This window comes from Prionailurus viverrinus, chromosome F1, assembly GCF_022837055.1.
Source record: "Prionailurus viverrinus isolate Anna chromosome F1, UM_Priviv_1.0, whole genome shotgun sequence".
Taxonomy (NCBI): domain Eukaryota; kingdom Metazoa; phylum Chordata; class Mammalia; order Carnivora; family Felidae; genus Prionailurus; species Prionailurus viverrinus.
The window spans coordinates 8,023,835-8,046,006 of record NC_062577.1 but is presented as its reverse complement, the minus strand read 5'-3'; the positions used below and the strand labels follow the sequence as shown (position 1 = coordinate 8,046,006).

Below are 22,172 nucleotides of genomic sequence, written 5' to 3'. Positions count from 1 at the left end.
TTTAAAACCAAGAGTTCCTGTTTATTAAGCATCTGCTTAATAAAGTACGCAAAGAATGTGATTAAGACTTAGAAACCATTAATGCCATAAAAATAAAACTAAAAAAAAAAGCTTCTTTGCCTACAACGACCCAGACAATACCAAGTATTTCAGAATCGGGGTTAACCCGAACGTATTAAAGATGTCAAATGTTTTCAGTGTTTTTAAAAGATACACAGGATAAGGCCTTGGGTCCAAGGTTCCCAAGACATTCTTGATATTAGAGTTTGCAGAACCTCCCATTTGCAGTATTAGATTAATGTGACATGGTATTTACTTTAGTCCACAGACAGCATTTCTGCCCTAGAACAGAAACAATGGTAAGCACTTAAAAACATTTTCGTCCGATGTTTGCTGCCGGCTTTCAGGCGGCCCCATGCCCCTGCCCCTAGGCAGGCTGATAAGAAAGCCCAGGTGATCCCTCCCGTGGAGCAGGCAGGAAGTTACCACCGAACCCCAGCCAGCAGCCCTGGCCCCGCCCCACCATCTGGTCAGGGTCAAGATGAAGCCAGTCCCCTTTACCTGTTCTTCTAAGCCACCTCTGACCCTGCTTGGGAAGCCTGGCCTGCTCTTCCCAGGACGTCTCATTACATGTTTAGCAAACCTTGTGATACCTTCTTGGTGCACACGAGGTACCTTCCGTTTCTACATCTGAACCCAATACTGCGGGGACGGGAGGGGGATCCATTCCACCTCTGCAGCGCCCACAACAGTTATTCTTGAACTGATCTTCTGATTTCACTCCCAATTAGATTTAATGAAACCAACACATATAGATGTTCACCCACTGTTGTAAAGGGTCCATGAAAAGAACTTCTATTAAGGCCCATAGGAGAACTTATTTCAGAGGGAGGTCGCAGGCCAACTGCCCGTCTATCCGTAGGTTCCTACAGAATCCGTGGACTTTATTTAGCCGCACTTTCTAACGGACCTTCCTTGTTTTACTTATCAAAAGTTGTCCCCCCTGGGGCGCCTGGGTGGCTCAGTCGGTTAAGCGGCTGACTTCGGCTCAGGTCATGATCTCACAGTTTGTGGGTTCGAGCCCTGCACTGGGGGCTCTGTGCAGACCGTGTGGAGCCTGCTTCGGGATTTTTGTGTCTCCCTCTCTCTCTGCCCCTCCCCCGCTCACACTCTGTGTCTCTCTGTCTCTCAATAATAAATAAACGTTAAAAAAATTAAAAAAAAAAAAAAAGTTGTGCCCCCTGTAGGGTAAGTTTTTAACATGATGCCACAATTTATCCTGAAAAACTACCAGCGTGGCTATGTGCTCTGTCACTGTGGACGCCAGAAGGCTACCTGAAATGACGAAGAATGGTGTATAACCGGGCGCAAAGACCCCTTTGTGTGTCCACTTCTGCTTAAATTGTTCTCATAATAGTGTCTATGGTTGTTACAAGAATGAAATGAGCTAGTATCTCATTAAAGGGCTCAAGGGCTTAGAAGAATGCCTGGCCTATGGAAGCTCCACATGGACTTCTAATAAAAAGCTAAGCAGCTGCAATGACACTTAGGTATATTTGTGCAATGGGATGTTTCTGGACTATACCAAGTACCCATCAAAACAGACAGTAGCCTCGCCCTTCTCTGAGCAACCACCGTACCAATAAGGAGCTCCCAAATCGTGGTCCCCTTTACCTCGTGCATTATTTGTTCTCTCTCCAATTGCACTCGAAGCACCTTGAGTGCACACACAGGTCACCCCCAGGCTTCTGCTGCACCTGCCACGGCACTTTTGTGGCGTCAGCCTCCTTAGCTGTGTGATGTGGGCCGGACTGGCTACTTCGGCAACGGTGTACCAGTGGTAGCCGGAAGGAGAGGCTAGAAAGGCTGCCCAGCCTCACCTCAATGAGATCTGTTTCTCGAAATGGAAGGTGTTCTAAAGCAATCGGTAAGTAAAGGCTGTTCCGCAATCGTTCACACAGAATCCAGAGACAGAGGCCAAGTTAGCCAGGATCAGAGCACTGGAAAACAAAACAATATCGGGGCGCCCGGGTGGCTCAGCCGGTTAAGCGGCTGGCTTCAGCTCAGGTCATGATCTCGCGGTTCGTGAGTTCAAGTCCCACGTCGGGCTCTGTGCTGACAGCTCAGAGCCTGGAGCCTGCTTCGGATTCTGTGTCTCCTTCTCTCTCTGCCCCTCCCCCTGCTCATGCTCTGTCTCTCTCTCTCTCAAAAATAAATAAAACATTAAAAAAAATTAAAAAAAAAACCCAAAACAATATGACCTGACTACTGGAAGCAAGAGGCATCGTTACCTTTACTTACTCACACTCTGCCTAAAGGAGCTGATGCTGCTTACCGTAAATGCATATAAATGTTAAATACAATACGGAAATCAGGAAAATCTAAAGATCGATATTGGGGTAGGAGAATAGGACACAGAGAGGCAGGAGATACGGTCCATAAAGTGGCTAAAACAAAGCTTTCCCTGGCTGGCATTCTGGAAGAGATTTCTCGCATACATTATACGCGCAGGGCAGGCTGAGTCATGTGAGGAGCGTGTCCCCAGCCACACCTAGGGTAGTAAAATAATGAGTTTTATAAAGCAGGTTCTCCTGACACTCTTAAAAAAACCAAACAAGCAAAGCAAAACAAAACAAAGCCCCCCAAAAGCAGCGAACAACATGACACCACCATAGATTCAAAGAAAGTAACTGTACAAGGGGCCTAAGCCCAAGTGTCCGAGTGCAAAGCCAAGCCGAGGACAAAACGTGGAACAGCTTCAGAAATAAATGGACTGTATGTCACTTCAACAATCCTTTACAAAGACCACTTCCCTTAACTGGGCTGCTGATAAAAGTTGTTTGGTGAACCGTTTCCGTTATATTCTTTGCCACTGGGGTCTGCGCGGATTATCAAAGGCAGACCCACATTCTTAACAGATCAAAGAACAGAGCCGGCTGTAAACACCGAGGTGCCAAATCGAGGCTCTCTGTAGCCTAGATCTGTGGCCACCTCACCCGAGGGAGGGGAGAGATGGGCGGGCCCCTTGAAGGCGACAGCAAGCGCTTTTCTTGGAGAGTAACTTTGGGAATGTCCCAGGATGAAGTAGAAATGAACTGATCACACTGCCGGCTCTAGAACACAGAGCACAGGCAACACGATTTTAGTCCAGAAATTTCCCATGGCACTTACTACCAGTCACCCAAGGCAGCCAACTGCTACACACTGTGTAGGGCCCAAGCCAGGAGTGGGAAAGGGCCTGGTACCCTACATCAGGAGGGTGAGAGGTCCCTGCTGAGTTACCCACCACACTCGCCGTGGTGGGGCCAGCCCACAGGGGGATGGGAATGGTCAGCACACCGTACGCCCAAAGATACCCCAGAGCGTGCACCGGACATTGATCCTCCCTGGGAGAAGAGCAGTGGTCACAGAGCAGGGGAGGTTGTGCAGGGCCCAGGAGACCAGGTGCTGGAAAGCAGCTGGGTGAAAAGACCCATCCCAGGGAAGCAGGGAGGTGGCAAGAGGCAAGTCTGCATGTGAGCAGAGGCTCTTAAGTCCCTGTGTATACCCCACTGTCTCATCAGACTCATGTACAAAACACACATTCAAGGGGCGCCTGGGTGGCTCAGTCGATTAAGCATCTGACTTCGGCTCAGGTCATCATCTCACAGTCCGTGGGTTCGAGCCCCGCGTCGGGCTCTGTGCTGACAGCTCAGAGCCTGGAGCCTGCTTCGGATTCTGTGTCTCCCCCTCTCCTGCTGGCACTCTGTCTCTCTCTCTCTCAAAAGAAAAATAAACATTAAAAAAATTTTTTAAAGCACACATTCAAAGATAAAACTATTGGGGAGGGGGACTGGGTGGCTCAGTTGGCTAAGCGTCTGACTCTTGATTTCGGCTCAGGTCATGATCTCACAGTTCGTGAGTTCGAGCCTTCAGCTGGGCTCTGCTCAGGACGTGGAGCCTGCTTGGGATTCTCTCTCTCCCTCTCTCTCTCTGCCCCTCCCTCATGCATGCACCCTCACGCTCTCTTTCTCTCTGCAAAATAAATAAACATTAAAAAAAAAAAACGCACAGGGCCGCCTGGGTGGTTCAGTCAGAGAAGCATACGACTCCTGATCTCAGGGTAGTGAGTTCAAGCCCCACGTTAGGTGTAGAGAGTACTTAAATAAGTTTTTAAAAAGATAAAATTATTAAGAGCTTCAAGACGGTGACCTCAGAGCATTAAACCCCAAGTTGATTGCGGGGTCCTTCTGCGTGTGGTGCCCCGTGTGACTGCACTGGCTGTGTGCCTATGAGGCTGGTTGTGACAGCCATAAGAAATCGTGCCGAATACTGTCACCAAGTGTCTGTTTTTCAGTGATAAAACGTACCCATAAACCTAGCAACGGAATGAGTGGGAAAAGATATTCCTCTGTCACATTTATAATTCTGTATCATATCATCCAGAGCAAACATTGCCTCAAAGTTACCACCACTACCTAGAAAATGTTTTGGCTCTAAAACATGAAACAATCGTTCCCATTCTGACTCTGGTAGACTGATATGGGACTCCTTACGGAATGCCTTCAGGCAATCCATATTATGTTTACTTTAAGAGTTGAAAATTGGGGCGCCTGGGTGGCTCAGTCGGTTAAGCGGCCGACTTCGGCTCGGGTCATGGTCTCGCGGTCTGTGGGTGCGAGCCCTGCGTCGGGCTCTGTGCTGACAGCTCAGAGCCTGGAGCCTGTTTCGGATTCTGTGTCTCCCTCTCTCTGACCCTCCCCCGTTCATGCTCTGTCTCTCTCTGTCTCAAAAATAAACATTAAAGGGGCGCCTGGGTGGCGCAGTCGGTTAAGCGTCCGACTTCAGCCAGGTCACGATCTCGCGGTCCGTGAGTTCGAGCCCCGCGTCAGGCTCTGGGCTGATGGCTCAGAGCCTGGAGCCTGTTTCCGATTCTGTGTCTCCCTCTCTCTCTGCCCCTCCCCTGTTCATGCTCTGTCTCTCTCTGTCCCAAAAATAAATAAACGTTAAAAAAAATAATAATAATAAAATAAACATTAAAAAAAAAAAGAGTTGAAAATTACCTTTTATTGAAAGTGATTATTAATATATCTGCCCATAATATTACACTTCGCCAACCTGCTTATAGGTGCACTTGCATTCAAGGTTTTTGACATTATGTGGAAAACAAAAAGAAGTTGATCAAACTGAAGGATTTTAAGGAAAGCAATATGATCTGATGCAAAATGGTTCCTGCTCCCGTGCGGAAATAGAATGGGGGCGATACAGACAGAAACAGAGAAACCGGTGGGAGGGTACCGTAGCGGTTCTGGTACAGGGTAGCGGTGGCCTGGGCGGCAGGGGCGGGGTGACGAGGCAGAAATGGACACTAAACAGGACTTCGTGCTGATGACTGAACGGGGGAATGAAGAAAAATGAACCCAGAGTGACTCCTGGGTTTCTGGCCTGAACAGCTAGATAAATAAAGGTGCTCATAGAGCTGGACGTTTAGCTGGGGAGAAGGAAGAGAAATCAACCTGCGTTGTTGCACATGTTGAGTCTGAGACGTCTACACACCTCCGAATGGAGTCAAGTAGGTACCAGGATATGGAGGGCTGAAGCTCACAGAGGTCTTGGCTGTGTATACATTTCTGAAGATAGCAATACACAGGTGGTCGTTAAAATCACAGAAGAGGGGCACTTGGGTGGCTCAGCCAGTTGAGCATCCGACTTCGGCTCAGGACATGATCTCATGGTTCACGAGTTCGAGCCCCGCATCGGGCTCTGTGCTGACAGCTCGGAGCCTGGAGCCTGCTTCGGATCCTGTGTCTCCCTCTCTCTCTCTGCCCCTCCCCCACTCATATCCTGTCTCTCTCTCTCTCTCTCTCAAAAATAAATAAAACATTAAAACATTAAATCACAGAAGAAAATGTCACCACATTGGACAATAACGTAGAGAAAGATAAGGGCCAGGCTTCAGTGATGAGGAGCACTGAGCTGTCGAGGTCAGGTATGGAGGGAAGACGGGGGCAAGTTGTGAGAAGGGAAGAAAACCAGAGAACAGGGTGTCAGGAAGCCAAGGGAAGGGGCGTGGCAGAAAGGTCTCAGAAGATGACCACTGCAAAGGGTAAAGGGGGACTGGCAGCCTGGAGCGCACGGACAATCCTGACAGAAGTCTGTATGAGGAGGAAGCAGCTGTGACGAGGTTGGACTCCAGAAGGATGGGAAGGAAGGAAGGGTGTGCAGAGACAGGAGCACAGGCAGTTCTTGAGAAATTCTGCTGAGAGCCGGAGCCTGGAAAGGTAGCGAAAGGGTGTATTGTAAGAAGAATGATCCAAAGAGAGGCAATAACTAAAGCAATAAAGCTCTGGGTAGACGAAAAGAGCTTCGGGTTTCCCCAAAGCTGTATTCCCCACCCAATACAATGAAGGCACAGAAGGGCAAAGCAGGCAGGAATTTTTGCAAGGAAGTGATTCTAACAATGGATCACAGACTCCAGGCTGGAGAAGGAGAGAGGAGCAGCCGGGAAGTGATTCACGTAAATAAGAAAATGGGGAGGCATCAGAGGTAACGAGTTCCAGAAAGTATTGCAGTCAGACTCGAAGAGGAGGAGGGTGCTTGACCGACAGGGGGAGGTTTTGGAGCTGGTGCATTTTCTGGTACTGACGAGGTTCGGGGAAGACAAGCGGGTAGGACAGATGGTCAGAGCAGATGTTCAGAGCCGTAAGACACAACTCGTCAAGAGGCAGCACGCGCCTGGAAACTCCCTGCAGGTGACTGTGGTCAACAGGGATATGACAAATGAAGGGAAAACGCAGACACTCCCTGAGAGGGAGGTACAAAACAAGCCCTCCGGCCTGTTCCCCAGGTAGAAAGCTGCTCAGCAGGCTCCCTGGGGCTCCTTGTGTGTGTGTGTGGGGGGGGGGGGGGGGGTCATGGCAATGCTCAGAGGCAGGCAGCACCTGCTGAGACTTTCAGAGCTCAAACTCTATGCTTTCATAAGGTAAATTATACCTTAAAATTTTAGACAGTTTTTTTTTTTGAGAGAGAGAGAGAGAGTGTGTGTGTGCTCAGGGAGAAAGGCAGGAGAGAGAGAGAGAGAGAGAGAGAGAGAGAGAGAGAGAATCTCAAGCAGGCTCCACACTCAGCAGAAAGCCCAACGCAGGGCTCCCAAGACCCTGGGTTCATGACCTGAGCTGAAATCAAGAGTCAATCAACTGGGCCACCCAGGGGCCCCGATTTTAGAGTTTTAGTTTTTATTTTAGATATTCAGAAAGCTCCTGTATCTCAAAACTTTACTTGAACCAAGTATATGGCAACACGTTGCTATCTGGTGACCCACAACTCAACAGACATCTACTGGGTTCCCACCGTTTCAGGCTCTTTTCTGGGCCTCAGTGTAGATGTACACTGTGGTGGGAGAGCCAAGAAAGAGCAGACAGGTAAGGAAAAAAATAACATATTTTGTTATAAACAGTAGGGAGACTACACACGAGAGCAATGGACATCAGCAATAATGGGGCTGGCAGTTATATGCTCAGTTCACTTGGGGCCTTGGCCTTGCTAGGTGCCACGGGCGTTCGCCACACGTGCGTCCATTTTTGTGCACGCCTCTGTCCAACATTCTTTCCATGTTATGTTGGTGTCGTAAATACCTCAAAACCTGACCAAAAAAAAAACCAGATTAAGAAAAACACAGACGCTAACGAATTTTGAAACGATGAAGCATCAACACTCCACGGGTGATACTATTCACCCGTGGAGAATCCACTCTATGCCACAGGCTCTCTCTGTCTCGGGGCTCTCTCAAGACACAGGAAACTCTAAAGCCCAGTCAAGGTTTCTAGGCGGTCTCTTCATGTCTAAGGTCATGTCTAATTAGCACATGTCTAATTGTCAGTGCGGGGCAGCACTGGCCAGTGAAGAGCAGGACTTAACCAGTCCAATGCATCTGTCAGTTCATTTTATATATATATATGTATATATATATGTATATATGTATATATATATGTATGTATATATATATATATATATATATATATATATATATATATATATATTCCTACCACGGACAGAAAGCTATTTCAGGCTACCATTGCCACTGTGGTCACTCTGATGATCCCATATTCCCTGGACTATCTTGTGAGGACAGTCTGTCTTTACACAGGGGAGAAAAATGCACTACCAACCCCAACCACTTAACCACTTTGCCCCCTGCCCCAGCATTTATAATGCTTACTTTAAGTTAATAAGCTGACATTATGTTCTTACTGAATATCGTGCCCTTGAGAGCTTGGTTAGATGGTTTCCCCCTGAGCCATATCACTGTCAAGTCCAGTGTCTGGAGTAAGGCCTGACTGCTCCCTGGATCTTGAGGTCCCAAGTTCTAGGAGGACCTGCCTCCTTATTTTCGCTCACTCTCTGCTCTGATGTTTACAGTTCCCACCTGGGGTTCAGTTTAATGGTTCGCCTAATATCTACTAAATGCTTCCCATGGTCTAGGTATTGTGCTAAATGTTAGAGACCCAGAGGTGAATAAGACACAGTTTCTGCATTTGGAGAAGCTATCTTGTAAAAAGATGATCTTATATAAAGCAATAGAAAGGAAGCTTAGAGGCAGGGTGCTTGGCCTTACCTGGGGATATCTGCCAGATGACATTGCACTTGAGATGGAAAGGCTACATAGGAGTCAGCCGGGTAAACAGATACAGAGAAGGGCAATCAAGAGGGAGACTGAATATATCATACACAAAATCAAGAAGGCAAAATGAGTATCGGGCAGAAACGTTGCCAACCATCAGTGGAGTGCAAGGAAGAGAATGGCGGGCGATGAGGGCAGATGAGGGCAGGACGTAGGAATCAAGTTCAGGACCTGAGCTCATCCCAGAGATAACAGGGATGAAGGGTCTTAGCACAGGAGTGGCCTGACTGCATCCGCCCATGAAAAACCCCTCTGGCAACAGCTGAGAGGGAAGACCAGAGGGGGAGCATGTCGCGGAGGGGAGACCCGTGAGGAGGCTCTCGTGGTAACCTGGGCTTAAAACGACTGGGACTTGTCCCAGCACACTGGAAAGGTAGAAATGGATTCAGAAATAGAAGGAAAACACTGGCAAGACTCTGATTACATTCACGGAGGTGGGGGAGGGAAAGGGAGGATTCTAAGATGATGCTCAAGCTTTTGTCTTGGGCGACTGAGGGAAAAGCAAATGGGACAGCGGGGAAGTGAGAAGAATGCGGCGGGGGGGGGGTGGGGGGGTGGAGTGGAGGTGCAGTGTGGGAAAGGAGACATACGTGGAGTTGAGTTTTCAATATGCAGGGTCGGGGTGCCTCTGGATGCTCTGCAGAAAGTATGTGGACCAGGCGCAAGAGTCTGCAGTTCAGGGTGATGAAGACACATTTGGGAGTCACCGTGTCCCTAACGAATCCTTACGGAATGCCTGTATCTACCGAATATGGGCTGTGACAGAAAGAACGAAAGGAGAAGGTCACCAAAGACGAGCACGTGGTGAGACTACCAGAGGGCTGAGAGCAGAACCGAAGGAAAATCAACGGCAGGGCACCAGAGGGAGGCAAAGGCTTGGGGCGAACGGAAGAGCAATGAGAAGCAGAAGCGACGTCTCAAAGACAGAGGAAGTTAGATCAGAGCCAAGTTAGATCAGAGGAAGTTACATCAGATCATCAAAGAAAGCAAACGAAAAGGCCTGGAACACGTCATTGGGTTTGGCGATATCAGGTGGCCTTTATCAAAGTGTCGCATGGGTGAGAGGAGGTCAGACATCATGACATGAGATGTGGACAGGAAGTAGTGAAACAGAGCAAAGAACAGAACTGTTCGCAACCCGGCCACATCAACAATTTGAGATTTCCACCTACGGCCTATCTTGTATAATTCATTCCTGGTGTGGTGGTTACTTTTTTGTATCATCTTGGCTGATGGACCAATAACCTTTGGCCAAAGGTTAACCTGGATGTTTCTATGAGGTTGTTTTTTGAAACACTGAAACTGGCAGACTTTGAGTAAAGTAGATTATCCTTCACGGTGTAGGGGGGCTTCATCCATTCAGCTGTAAAAGAACAAAAGATTAACCACCCCTGAAAAAGAATACTACCAGTAGACTGCCCTTAGACTCAAACTATACTAGTTCCCTGAATCTCTACCCTGCTGGCCTATCCCGTAGATTTTAGGATTACTAAGCTTACGTTAACTGTGTGAGTCATTTCCTTAAAATTATCTATCTACCTACCCATCTATCTATCCATCCATCCATCCATCCTTATGGTTCTGTTTCTCAAACACGAATACAGATTTGGGTACAGAGAATGGTTCTAGACTAACAGAATCTCAAGGCCCAGTTTTCTGAATCTGATCCTGGGGTGTCTGGAATTGGCTTTCTAATGTGATTAGATTTAAAGACACAAATGACTCAATTTCCAGTAGGTAAAGAGAGCACCGATAGTCCATGGCACGATATGGTCAAAGAGGTATGTAAACATCACCGTTGGATATCCTACTAATCAAACACTTATAAAGGCAAGGTTCTGGGTCACCAAGTATATAATACCTTTGAACATTCATCAAACTAATGAATACAATGATACCGGCTGATTGTTCCTAAGGTCACTAGATAAGGTGGGAAAGAGGGGGTCCGAATTCCCAGTTGAATTTCTGAACAAATGATCAGAAAATTTCTCTATCCTGAAAGAGACCCTTATCTGCTTTAGCCACAGAGCCGAGACTGAGGACACCAAGCCCAGAATCTCATCCTGAGAGGCGCTGAACTACAAAGCAAACAGAACTCCTAACCTCACAGGGCATCTATTAAAGTGAGAGCACTGACCAGAAAGGACTAGAACCCTGAAAACCGGGGACGCTGTGGGAAGACCCTGATAAGGTGGAGACACTGAACCCCTAAACACTGACGCGTCTTCTCTCAGTAGAAGACACCTGCCTGAGCAGACTAACCTGAGAAAACGGTGATGGCCTCTCGGAGGCAGCTGCCCTGAAAGACACCGACTCTCCTCGGGACCCACACCCACCACTCCTCTGTGCTTCCAGATTTAGAACCAGACTCAAGTCACAGAAGGCCCCCGGCGGTACAGAGCATGACCCACGAGGAGACCCGCTACACTCCAAAAGAACTACTGGGTTTTTCTCATTTATACAGACAGAGATCCAGGGACTGCGTGTGAGAGAACGATAAAAGAAACAAAAGTGCATCAGGCCAAATTTATCGATATGGGCGCGCTCAACAGAGGTTCTGCATTTCGTGTTGCAGCTCAGAGAGTCACAAAGAGCTCTAATAGTTGGTTCCTTGGCCGAAACGTGGATCACAAGCGGCCACAGCAAATGAACATGAGAAGTGCCAGGCCTGTCTCGGGTTAATAGAGAGGAAGGGATTCAAAGGCTTAGGTAGACTGGAACGTTAGAGTGGATTTGTCATTTGAGACCTACTCACCACCCCCCCACTCTCCCGGGGGGGGGGGGGGTCCAGCAGACACACCTTTCCCCATGATGGTGAGAAATGAATTTCTGGGAGGAGCCCCGGCATCCCTGAAAAGCTCTGTGATTACTTTGTAAGCCAGCCCTTCGGTGGGAACAGTGCCTCCTAAAGGCGACGGAAGGAAGTGCTTCCTGGAGTGGCAGGGGCCAAGTGGCAGAGGTGGGTCTGGGTACCTCAACACTGTGGAGTGAGGGCAGAATCAGAACAGCCAGCCTTGCACAGACCTGCAGCATTAGCTGGATGATCGTGGTGTTCCTAGAAGAGATATAGACGGGCAGCCTCCTCAATTCTTACTTGACATGTAAAGACTTTTTTTTTTAATGGTTTGTCTTGATTTCTCTTGAGAGAGAGGCAGGGGAAGGGGCAGAGAGAGGAAGAAGAAGAGAGAGAGAGAGGGAGAAAGAATCCCACGGTTCGACGCAGGGCCCGAACCCACGAACCGCGAGATCATAACCTGGGCCAAAATCAAGAGTCGGACGCTTAACCGACCGAGCCCCCCAGGCGCCCCCCCCCTTACTTGATCTTTATAAGCAGAAAAGTTGTAGGTCAAGTGAATTAAAGTCTTGAGTCATAAAAACATAAAGTCACACGTCCTCGATCAATTCCAACCTTGAGCCAGTTTACAGACCCAGAACCCCTCGATAAAGGGGAGGCCAGGTCCAAGCTAGCATAAATTAAAAAAAGGAATCTGAATGAAGGTGTTTAAGTGGCAAACCACTAGCTCTATGTACCAAAATACTTAAAGAACTAAAAACGTGTTCTGTTGCTCTTGGTATTTACAAGAGTAAGAGAAAATTTCAGAGATAAAATACTGTACGGGCCCACAACCTCTTACCGAAAACCCCCGGGGCCAGATGTGTTTCAGATGGAGAATTTTTCAGGTTTTAAAAAAATTAATACAATGCCTACACTATATATCATCTCCCAGCCCCGGCAGGGCCCCGGGCAGCATCCCGTAACCAAACACATCAGTATTTCTGCAGTGAAACACGTATCAGTCACACCGAGTGGGATCGTGCCTAAAAACAGGCTCTCATTAGTACCGGTCAAATTCTGCAACCAAAAAGAGTTTGTGTCAAGCTTAGAAAAAAACGTTTCGCTTCCAGAGATCTGGCGATTTTAAAGTGCTGATAAGAGGCTGCGAAGCTACGCTCTGAAGGGAGAAACAGAAACTGCGTGTTCTGTTTCCGAAGCACACGTGTGACAGCCTGATCGCAATCGGTGTCGCCTCCACTTACTGTCAAGACTTTCTCTACCGTCTCCACGATGTACGATTCAGCGACTCTCACCAGGGTTCTTCTACACTGCCAGGCACCGGGGAAAAAAATTAAGTTCCTAACAGTGGAAAGCTGATGAAGACCAAGTCCCCACAAGTTCAGGGCTGGACCTCCTCTAGAGGCAGACGGCAGGGCCACAGGGCCACAGGGCCTCGGCCAATGGGGCGCAGGGGTGCGGGGGCCAAAGAAAGGCACCGGCGAGGAGCCTCTGCTGCAAACACCCTGGGCCTGTGTGGACGTCCTGCAGGGTAAGCCTGCCACTGGTCTAACTGCAGAAAGGTCAGCACAGCCTCCAGAAGAACTCAGCCCAAGCAGAGAGGCAAAGGCTCAGTGGCCTGGTCCACGTGTAGAGCCTCCTGACGAGGGGCAAGGGACCTTTCTGAGCCCAGCATGGAGTCAGACACTTGGTTGACTAGATTCCGGCTGTGTCCTAGTCAGAAGGATCTGCGTAAGAGGGAGAAGAACCTACGAAAACCACCCAAGATTAAAAATCCCTGAGGAGTAGGGGCGCCTGGGTGTCCGTCGGGGTAAGCATCTGACTCTTGATTTCAGCTCAGGTCGCGATCTTGCGGTTCATGAGTTCGAGCCCTGCATCCGGCTCTGTGCTGACAGTGCAGAGGCTGCTTGGGATTTTCTGTCTCTCCCGCATTCCTTCTCTCTCTCTCTCTCTCAAAAATAAATAATAAATCTTTAAAAATCCCTGAGGAGTAGTCAGAGCATTGGGTGGAACAGACTCCACGCTGTTCGTAAGGAGGGCTTCAACACGGAGGCTCTGTGTCTCCAGAGCAGAATCAGCAGTACGGAGGCTTGGAGAGTCTCACACAAACATTACCACAAAGAGAAGGAAATTGGTGGACACCCTGGGACAGAGTAAAGACGCTCTGTAAACATTTCAGATATGCCAAAAGCCTCCTAAAAAATGTTTGGAGACTTCGCAAGAGAAATTCTATAATACAGCAGAGAAGTTGCAAAAATATATGCTTTGAGCTCCAACTCCATCATATGCTAGCTTTGTGTAGCCTTGGGCAAGTTACACAACCTATCTGATTCTTCGTTTCCTCATCTATAAAATTCATAAAAATAATAATTATCACAGAATTGTGATGAGTTGATGAGACAATGCACGTAAGTTGCTTAGCAAAGGCTTGGCACACAGTAAGCACTCTGTCACTAAAGGCAGAGCAAAAGACAACAGGAAGCTAGTTCTAAATCCAAATTTCTAAGGGCTAAGAAACAGGAACTATAGACGGTAGAACACACACACACACACGCACACACAGAACCTGTATCTATACAGACAGATATAATATCAATCAATCCAAAATTTCTCCCTAACTACTCACCTTCTCTGTGCCCTTCTTAGCCGTTTAGGAGATTTCAAATATTTGCATTTTAACACATTTTTCTCTTAGGAAACTGAGTCTTTTACCTATCACCTAGGTAGAAGAAGGCTATATAACAAATACAACCTGAACGTGACCGGAGAGTAACTCACTATAAGACACGGTCTGGTGCAGACTCATAAAGTTCTCAGTGAAGCTCAATATAGCACCTTCATTTTTTTCAAGTGCTGTCTGGAAAAAGCATAAGATTATGTTAAAGCGACATAACTCCACACTGTGTTCCTTCACGACTGAAGACAAAAGAATAACACATTTCTTAATTTTGATAAAGGCATCTTAAAAATAATTTTTTTTATTTTTTTTTAAAAGCTTATTTATTTGAGAGACAGACAGTGAACAAGAGAACAAGCATGCAAGTAGGGGCAAGAGGGGCAGAGAGGGGGGGGGGGAGAGAGAGAGAATCCCAGGCAGGCTCCACACTGTCAGCACAGAGCCTGACACGGGGCTTGGACCCACGAACCGTAAGATCATGACCTGGGCCAAAGTCAGATGCTTACCTGACTGAGCCACCCAGGCACCCCCAAAAATGTCTTTCAATTGCACAGAATAAATTCCCCAGATCCCAAAGTAGAACGTCAGAATCTTAGCATGAACAATGTTCACTGCAAATTCATCAAAGTTTGTTCAGTTGGTTACAGCATGATACTAACTGCGCTCAAGTTGTGGATTTCAACCTGTGTGGCAGTTATCTACAATAATCAATAACTTAGGCTAGGTAAAGACATAGTACATTTCTAAACCCAATTAATTACAACTAAGGTCTGGGTACAGTATATCAGTTGCTAGAAAACTACAGTTGAGCCCTTGAACAATACGAGTCGCCAGTAGGCCATTAGCAGTTAAGTTTTCAGGAAGCAACGTTGTAACTGAATTTTCGACTGGGGGGGGGGGGGGGGGAGGTGGTCAGCGTCCCTAACCCCAGTGTTCTTCAAGGGCCAACCACATTCCAACTACATGCCCAGTCAATCAGAGGTACTGCAAAGTATCACGATTTCCAAAGAGACCCCTGAGTTTGGAAGAAAAATAAATAAATAGATTACCGAACAATTTATTAATGAAATCATCCTTTTCTTGATAAAGGCTTAATGGGACCAAGAGAAAATTATAAGTGAATAAAAATCACAGCAGCCACATGCATTCAAAAAGATAATGAATAAAGAGGTTTAAGGGCAAAGATATATAGGTCCCAAGAGACCATTAAATTTCTCAATTTAGGCACTAGGAATGGGCCCAAAGCCAACTGATCTCTGCCTTCTTGTGGCAGTCAAAGTCCCAAGGACTGTGGTCTGGACTCTAGGGCATTGCTAATGTCAAGCACTTGGCAAAATAAGAGTGGAAAAGGAAGAAAGGAAAATCACTCAAGATACACGAAGACTTTGTATCTCCTCAGCTGCAGGGACCAAGACCCAGAGCCGTACGATACTCGAGACCTTCTAGGTTTTCTAATAATTAAATTCCCTTCGATGGGACCTAAAGACCAAACGAATCCATAAAAATTCTGTCAGAGCAAACCCTTTATTCTCGCTTTTCAAATTATGCCACTGGTTGGAGAGAGCAAGATTAAAATCTTCACAAGGTTTAGGTACACGTGAGAGGCGCGTTTTACACGGAGAATTCAAATTCTCAGATAAAAGATACAACTTAAATAAAAACACCGGCTTTGGGGGCCCGTAGAAGATTCTAATCATCCAGGAAAAATGTGATCGTGGAATCACATGAATCAGCCTCAGTGGGAATAGAAAGGAATGTGAGAAATATTTAACAGGTAGGCCAGCATTTTCTAGATGCAGCAATATTTCTGAAAAACCATGTAGATCGAGTCTTTCCCAATCAAATCGCATTCTAAAAACTCAGTAGGAAAGATCAACCACCAACGAAATCTCATGTGTCCTTTGTGAGTTGAAACAAATACCTATTTTGTAATACAAATAGTGCTCTATGGGTTTTTTTTTTAATTCTGTGAATTTGCATAATAGGTGAATCATATTTTCTTAAAAGTGGTGACTGTCGTGAATTTTTAATCTGTCCTTTATTTTTTTTAACGTTTATTTATTTTTGACAGAGAGAGACAGAGCATGAGCGGGGGTGGGGCAGAGAGAGAGGGAGGCACAGAATCCGAAGCAGGCTCCAGGCTCTGAGCTGTCAGCCCAGAGCCCGACGCGGGGCTCGAACTCACGGACCGCGGATCGTGACCTGAGCTGAAGTCGGACGCTCAACCGACTGAGCCACCCAGGCGCCTCATAAGCTGTCCTTTATTATTCATGATTGAAGCATATCCATCCTGTGGAGGATCCAGTCTCCCTGCCGTATCCACAGTAATTCAAAGGGCGCCCGGCACTCGGGAGGTGTTTATTTAGTGCATAAAGACTTGGTGAAAACACAAACTTCGCTTCATGTACTTTTCACTTAGATCTTTCACAGAGGACTTGTTTTTATTTCTTCTTTTGGCAGTATCTGAGCCTAGTGGCTATGCTAGAGTTAGAGTAAAAACAAGTGGGAGAATTTTTTTTTAAGACTAAGTTTTAGTATCCTGACGGGCAAATCAGCAAAAGGCTGACGGAATTAGTACTGAGCTCCGTGGCGTTTCAACTGCAGAGGTAGTGTCTCAAGTCTAAATCTTGGCAACAAGCGTCAAGTAATAGAAAAGTCCTATTGACAAAACACTTAAGGGCTACAACGAACATGATCAAATAATTTAAATATGTAATAACTAGTAATTCCAGAACTATGATGTTTAAAGTCGTTGAAGAGGGCGCCTGTCTGACTCAGTCAGAAGAGCACGTGACTCTCTATCTCAGGATCATGAGTTCAGGCCCCACATTAGGTGTGGAGATTAGTTAAATAAATAAACCTTAAGGGGCAGTCAGTTGAGTGTCCGATTCTTATTCTTAATTTTGGCTGAGGTCGTGATCTCACAGTTTGTAGGTCTGAGCCCCGCGTCAGGCTCTAAGCTGACAGCACGGAGCCTGCTTGAGATTCTCCCTCTCTCTCTGCCCCTCCCTCGTACACTCTCTCTGTCTCGCTCAAAATAAATAAATAAACTTATAAATAAATAAGGAAACTAAAAGAAATAAAGTAGTTGGAGAATGTTAATTTATCGCACACATACTTAAAGAGTGAAAATAACCAGATGATACATGAAATCACACTTGGGGGAAAAAATTGTTTCTTTTTTTTTTTCTTTAAAAAAAATTTTTTAACGTTTATTTATTTATTTTTGAGACAGAGAGAGACAGAGCATGAACGGGGGAGGGGCAGAGAGAGAGGGAGACACAGAATCGGAAGCAGGCTCCAGGCTCTGAGCTGTCAGCACAGAGCCCGACGGGGCTCGAACTCGTGGACCGCGAGATCGTGACCTGAGCCGAAGTCGGACGCTTAACCGACTGAGCCACCCAGGCGCCCCAATATTCCTTGTTTCAAGAAACACTGGATACCCGCTATGCGCCAGGCTAAATCCTAACTACAGATTACAAACTACTAACAAACTGTTATTGAGACATACATATGCCTCACTGCCCTTCACAACCATTAGCATCTATCCTATCCACTGTGCTAAGCACTGGGGACATTTATATAAACAAGGCAAACGCTATCTCTGTCCTGGATTCTCAGAGAGGAAAGAAGAAAAACCAAATAGTTAGAAATTACAAAAAAAAGAAATAAACAAAGGACCAGGAAATGATAACAGGGAACTCCCCTGGGCAGGGTGGTTAGAGAAAGCCCTCTCTGAAAAAAAGACATTTAGAAAGAAATGTGTATTTATTTCTGAGAGAGAAAGCACATGTGGGTACATGCGAGCAGGAGAGCTGCGGAGACAGAGGGGACCCGAGAATCCCAGCAGGCTCTGTGCTGTCAGCACAGAGCCCAATGCAGGGCTTGAACTCACGAACCATGAGATCACCACCTGAGCTGAAATCAAAAGTCGGTCACTTAACCAACTGAGGCACCCAGGTGCCCCTGAAAAAGTGACATTTATGCCCTCACTGACGAAAAGGAGACCGCTCTGGGCAGTCCTGGGGAAACGGTATGCCAGGGAGCCGGAACAGCAAATGCACAGGACCTGAGAGGGGGATGAGTGTCAAAGAGAACAAGATGGCAGTGTGGCTTGAACAGAGTGAGCCAGGGGGTGAGTGACACAAGCTGAAGTCAGAGAGGCAGTAACCAGATCTCACACAAAGCACCGCAGGCCATGGGGAGAAGCTGGTGAGTCACTGAGAATGTCAGGGGAAGCCTTTAAGGACTGTAAGCAAGAAAGTAAGACGATCTGATTACATTTTTCTAAAAATCATTCCTGCAGTTGGGCGAAGAATGGATTAAAAAGAGGCAAGATGGGGAAATGGGGGAGACCAGCTGGGTGACTCTGCCTAAAATGCTAAAAGCGGACGGTTCGTTGACAAGAAAAAAAAGGGGGTGAATTCCAAACGCATTTGGGCGATGGCAGAACCGGATGCGGGGCTTGATGAGGGGCAGGGCGGAATCGAGGGTGGGTCCCAGCCTTCTGGGTTGGGCAATTAGATGAAAGCCATTTACTGAAACGGGTGGTGCCAATCACGGAGCTTCCTTCTTCAGACCCTGTGTGTGTCCTTCCTATGTAAAGGTGATCAGAGACACGACAATTGCCAAATGCACTCAATCCTCATCTGACACTGTTAACCACTATCTCTTCCTTCAACCTTCATTCGGTCTTGGTTTCCAAGACACCACATTCTTCCCGGTCTTCATTTCCTCATCAGACCTCCCTCCCAGGTTCCCGATAGCCCAGGGCTCCGTCCTCGGCCCTCTGCTATTTCCTTCAACACACTCTTCCACGGTGACCTCATCCAAACCATGCAAGCTTTTACTCTCTTCTGTGATGCCTCCCAAATCGGTGCTTCCGACCAGAGCTTTCTCATCTCCCCAGCACCATCCATCCCAACTGTCTTCTGCCCACTTCTATTAGGATGTCTCAGCAGCGTGTAAAGCTCAACATACCCCAAAGTAACTTCATCACCATCTTCCTCATATGCTATTCCCTCATCCACATTCTTGACCTGTGAGAAGCCCCACCTGCCAAAAATAGGCTCAGCTTCCCAAGCCCCAAACCTTAGGATCACCCTACCCTCCTCTTTCAAGCCGACGGCACATCAATTTGCAAGCCCTATCAAATTTACTCTCTAGCTAGCGCTCAAGAGCGTGTCCTCTCTTCATATCCCACTGCTTTCATTCACGCCCCCCTCTCTGGAGTATTAGAATAGCCCTCTGATCTCCTCCGTCTCAGACCACTCCGACCCATCCTGCACGTCTCCACAGAGAAAGAAAGGCTTCACCAGCCTCCACAGTCCTCAGGATAAAGATCCACCTTACAAATGGCAAGCAAGGTCCTCTGTGAGTTAATGCCTCTGGCTGGCATTCCTGCCTTGACTGCCCCCATCTCTTTCCCAGCCACGCTCCTACCTCCCACCACACGGACCGACCAACGGGTCCATCCAGGACTCTGTATATGCGGTTTCCTCGCCCAGTGCCTACTCAGCTTAAGCACCCCTTTCCTCTGGTGGCCTGCCCTCCAGTCTGAGATGATGGCTCTACCTAGGGGCTCTCACAGCACACCGTTATCCAAGGACTTCTTGTATTAACTATCACACTCTGTTTCTCCCACTGAACTGGAAATGATGTGAAGTCAGGGACCGTCCTTCTAGAATACTTTTGGTGCTTGGTACTTAAAAGGTTTGCTGGGTAACTATGTATCTGCATCAAATTCAGGAAGGTTTTCTATAAAAACGAACTGTTACGTACACCGCCCATGACCAGAAAAAGACGATTTGGCAAGAAGCAGCATTCAACCGTTTTCTAAAATTAAGCTCACCTTAGCTGCTGACACTCATACGTCAGTGTGCACCTTTCATTACGGAAGAGCTGGGTACATCCGAGATAAATGTAGCTCTCATTCTGATGATCTGTTCATATTAATATCCATGAATACTCAGGTTTTCAGTTCTGCTTCTTTTAGTATCTTCAGTCTAATTAAGATCATCCTGACGTCCTCAGTACAATGTCTGACCTCTCGTGCCTAATTATTCTGTCTGAAGCACCCGAGCTTTCTGACCAACCTTAGTTTTAGGCTACTTCCTGCCTTTACTTAAAAGACAAATACTGTCATCATCACCAACAACCCCCCCACACACACACACACTTTTAACCTTTTTTTTTTTCCCCCTCACTAGAGATATTTACAGGGAATGGACTGTCTTATGCATACGAAGTACATTTTCAAGGAGGGTGAGACTTCTAGGTTCATACTTCACCATGCTGGGATCAGTGGCTAAATGGTAAGTTTTCCTGGTTCGGAAGATTACACCGAAGACTTTTCCAGGGAAGAAATTACTGAGTAAACTTGTATTCAGACACTGTGATGCAACTGGTATTTTGAGGAACAAAAGAAACGAAAAAGTCTACGTGGTTTCCCAGGAGTTGGCCCTCTCTATAACCATTACTTAACCACATTCTGAGGCAGCAAGTACGCCGCTTTGAACAACAGCACAAAAAAGTCCTATGGCCAACACTTCAGACGTCCATAAAACAACTCACCCAATGCCATAAATCGAGCCTGGGGTTTACCTTAAGTTGACCCATGAAATTAAGCAAGAAAAAAGGGTCATTTAAAAAAAAAAAAAGGGAAAAGGAAAAACGGGCTTTTTAATGTGTCTTGACAAACTGCGGTGACTATGCCTGGAGTTATTACGTATTTGACCAAATTCTTTTAAGCCAGCTCATTCCAGTATTCCAGTGATGTTCCCAGTCTCTGCTTCCGAAGCAGAGGTAATCTAAATGTCCCCTCGGTGGGTGCTCTGCAAGCCACACGAGACGCACGAGACCCCGGGGCTCTTCCATCACGAGCCTTAAAAAATGGATCGGGGAGCACCCGAAATGGAACTTACAAGGTAAAACCAAACATTCGCTTAAAGCGGGGAAACAACCCAACAAAGGCCTTGGCAAATGAAAGCCCTACCACCTTCCGCCACCTCGCATAGGTGGAGAGCGCCCGAACCCCGGGCGCCCGAACCCCGGGCTCCCGAACCGGAATCCCAGGCGGGCCCGGGCGACCCCGGGTCCCCAGGCGGGGAGGGCAGGAGACCCCGCCGGCCCGCGGTCCCGACAGTCCCCCCCCCCCCCCCCCAGGAAGGAGCAAGGTGGGGAGCTCGCCCCTCCTCCCGCACGCGCAGGGATCGGGAGGAAGGAAGGCTCCGCGCTCCCCCGGCCCCGGAGCGCGCAGGCCGCGCCCCCTCCCCATCTCGGCGCCCGGCGCGCAGGGCCCGCGGCTGCCGCGAGGGAAGGGCGCCGGCCCCGCGAGGCCCCCGCCGCCCCGGCCCGGCCCCGGCATCACTCACACAGCCCGAGCGCCGCCGCCAGCACCGACCACAGCCAGCGCCTGCGGGCTGGGGCTGCAATCACTGCCTCGGCCCCGGCGGGCACTGCCATCGTCCTCCCGCCGCCGCCGCCGCCGCCGCCGCCGCCGCGGCCCTGGGTCCCCGTCCCCGCTGCGCTCGGCTCGGCTCGCCACAGGGGCTCCAGCCTCGTCGCGCCCGCGCCCGCGCCCGCGCCCGCTGGCACCTCCACGCCGCGCTCCCCGCTCCTGGCCCCCACGCCGGCCCCAGCCGTCCGCTCATTGGCCGGCCCCGCTCCCTCGCCAGGACGCGATTGGAGGACACCGACTGCCCATCACGCCCTCTGCTCCGGAGGCCCGCCCTCCCCCCGGTCCCACCCAGGCTTCCACCCCAGGCTCCTTCTCCTGGCGCTAGAGGCCTGGGTCTTGGGCGGCGCTGGCTGCCGCCCGGCGCGCCGCCTGCTCCGGTGTCCGCCAGTGTCCCGTCCACCGGCCGCCGTCTCCTCTGCCTCTTCGGAGCTCCAGTCCAGCAGATCTCTGCATAGTGTCTCCTGGCCGGCGGGTCTTCGCCGGGTCTGCGCTCGCCTCTGGGTCAGCCCTTCTGGGTTTCTGGAGCCTCACCTAAAGGGAAAGCAGCAGTTCATTTACAAAGAAAATAGAATGAAGGGGACGA

The 22,172-nt window shown here is 48.3% G+C and overlaps 1 protein-coding gene across 1 annotated transcript in view; it reads right to left on the bottom strand.

Annotated features, from left to right (window-relative positions):
- The window catches only part of MPZL1 (myelin protein zero like 1), a 67,140-nt gene extending 45,399 nt beyond the window's left edge, over positions 1-21,741 (bottom strand). The window contains exon 1 of the mRNA XM_047840216.1: positions 21,504-21,741. Coding sequence (XP_047696172.1) covers positions 21,504-21,594 — 91 coding nt within the window. The 5' untranslated portion in view covers positions 21,595-21,741. The remainder of the gene's footprint in view (positions 1-21,503) is intronic.
- Between the last annotated feature and the right edge of the window lie 431 nt (positions 21,742-22,172).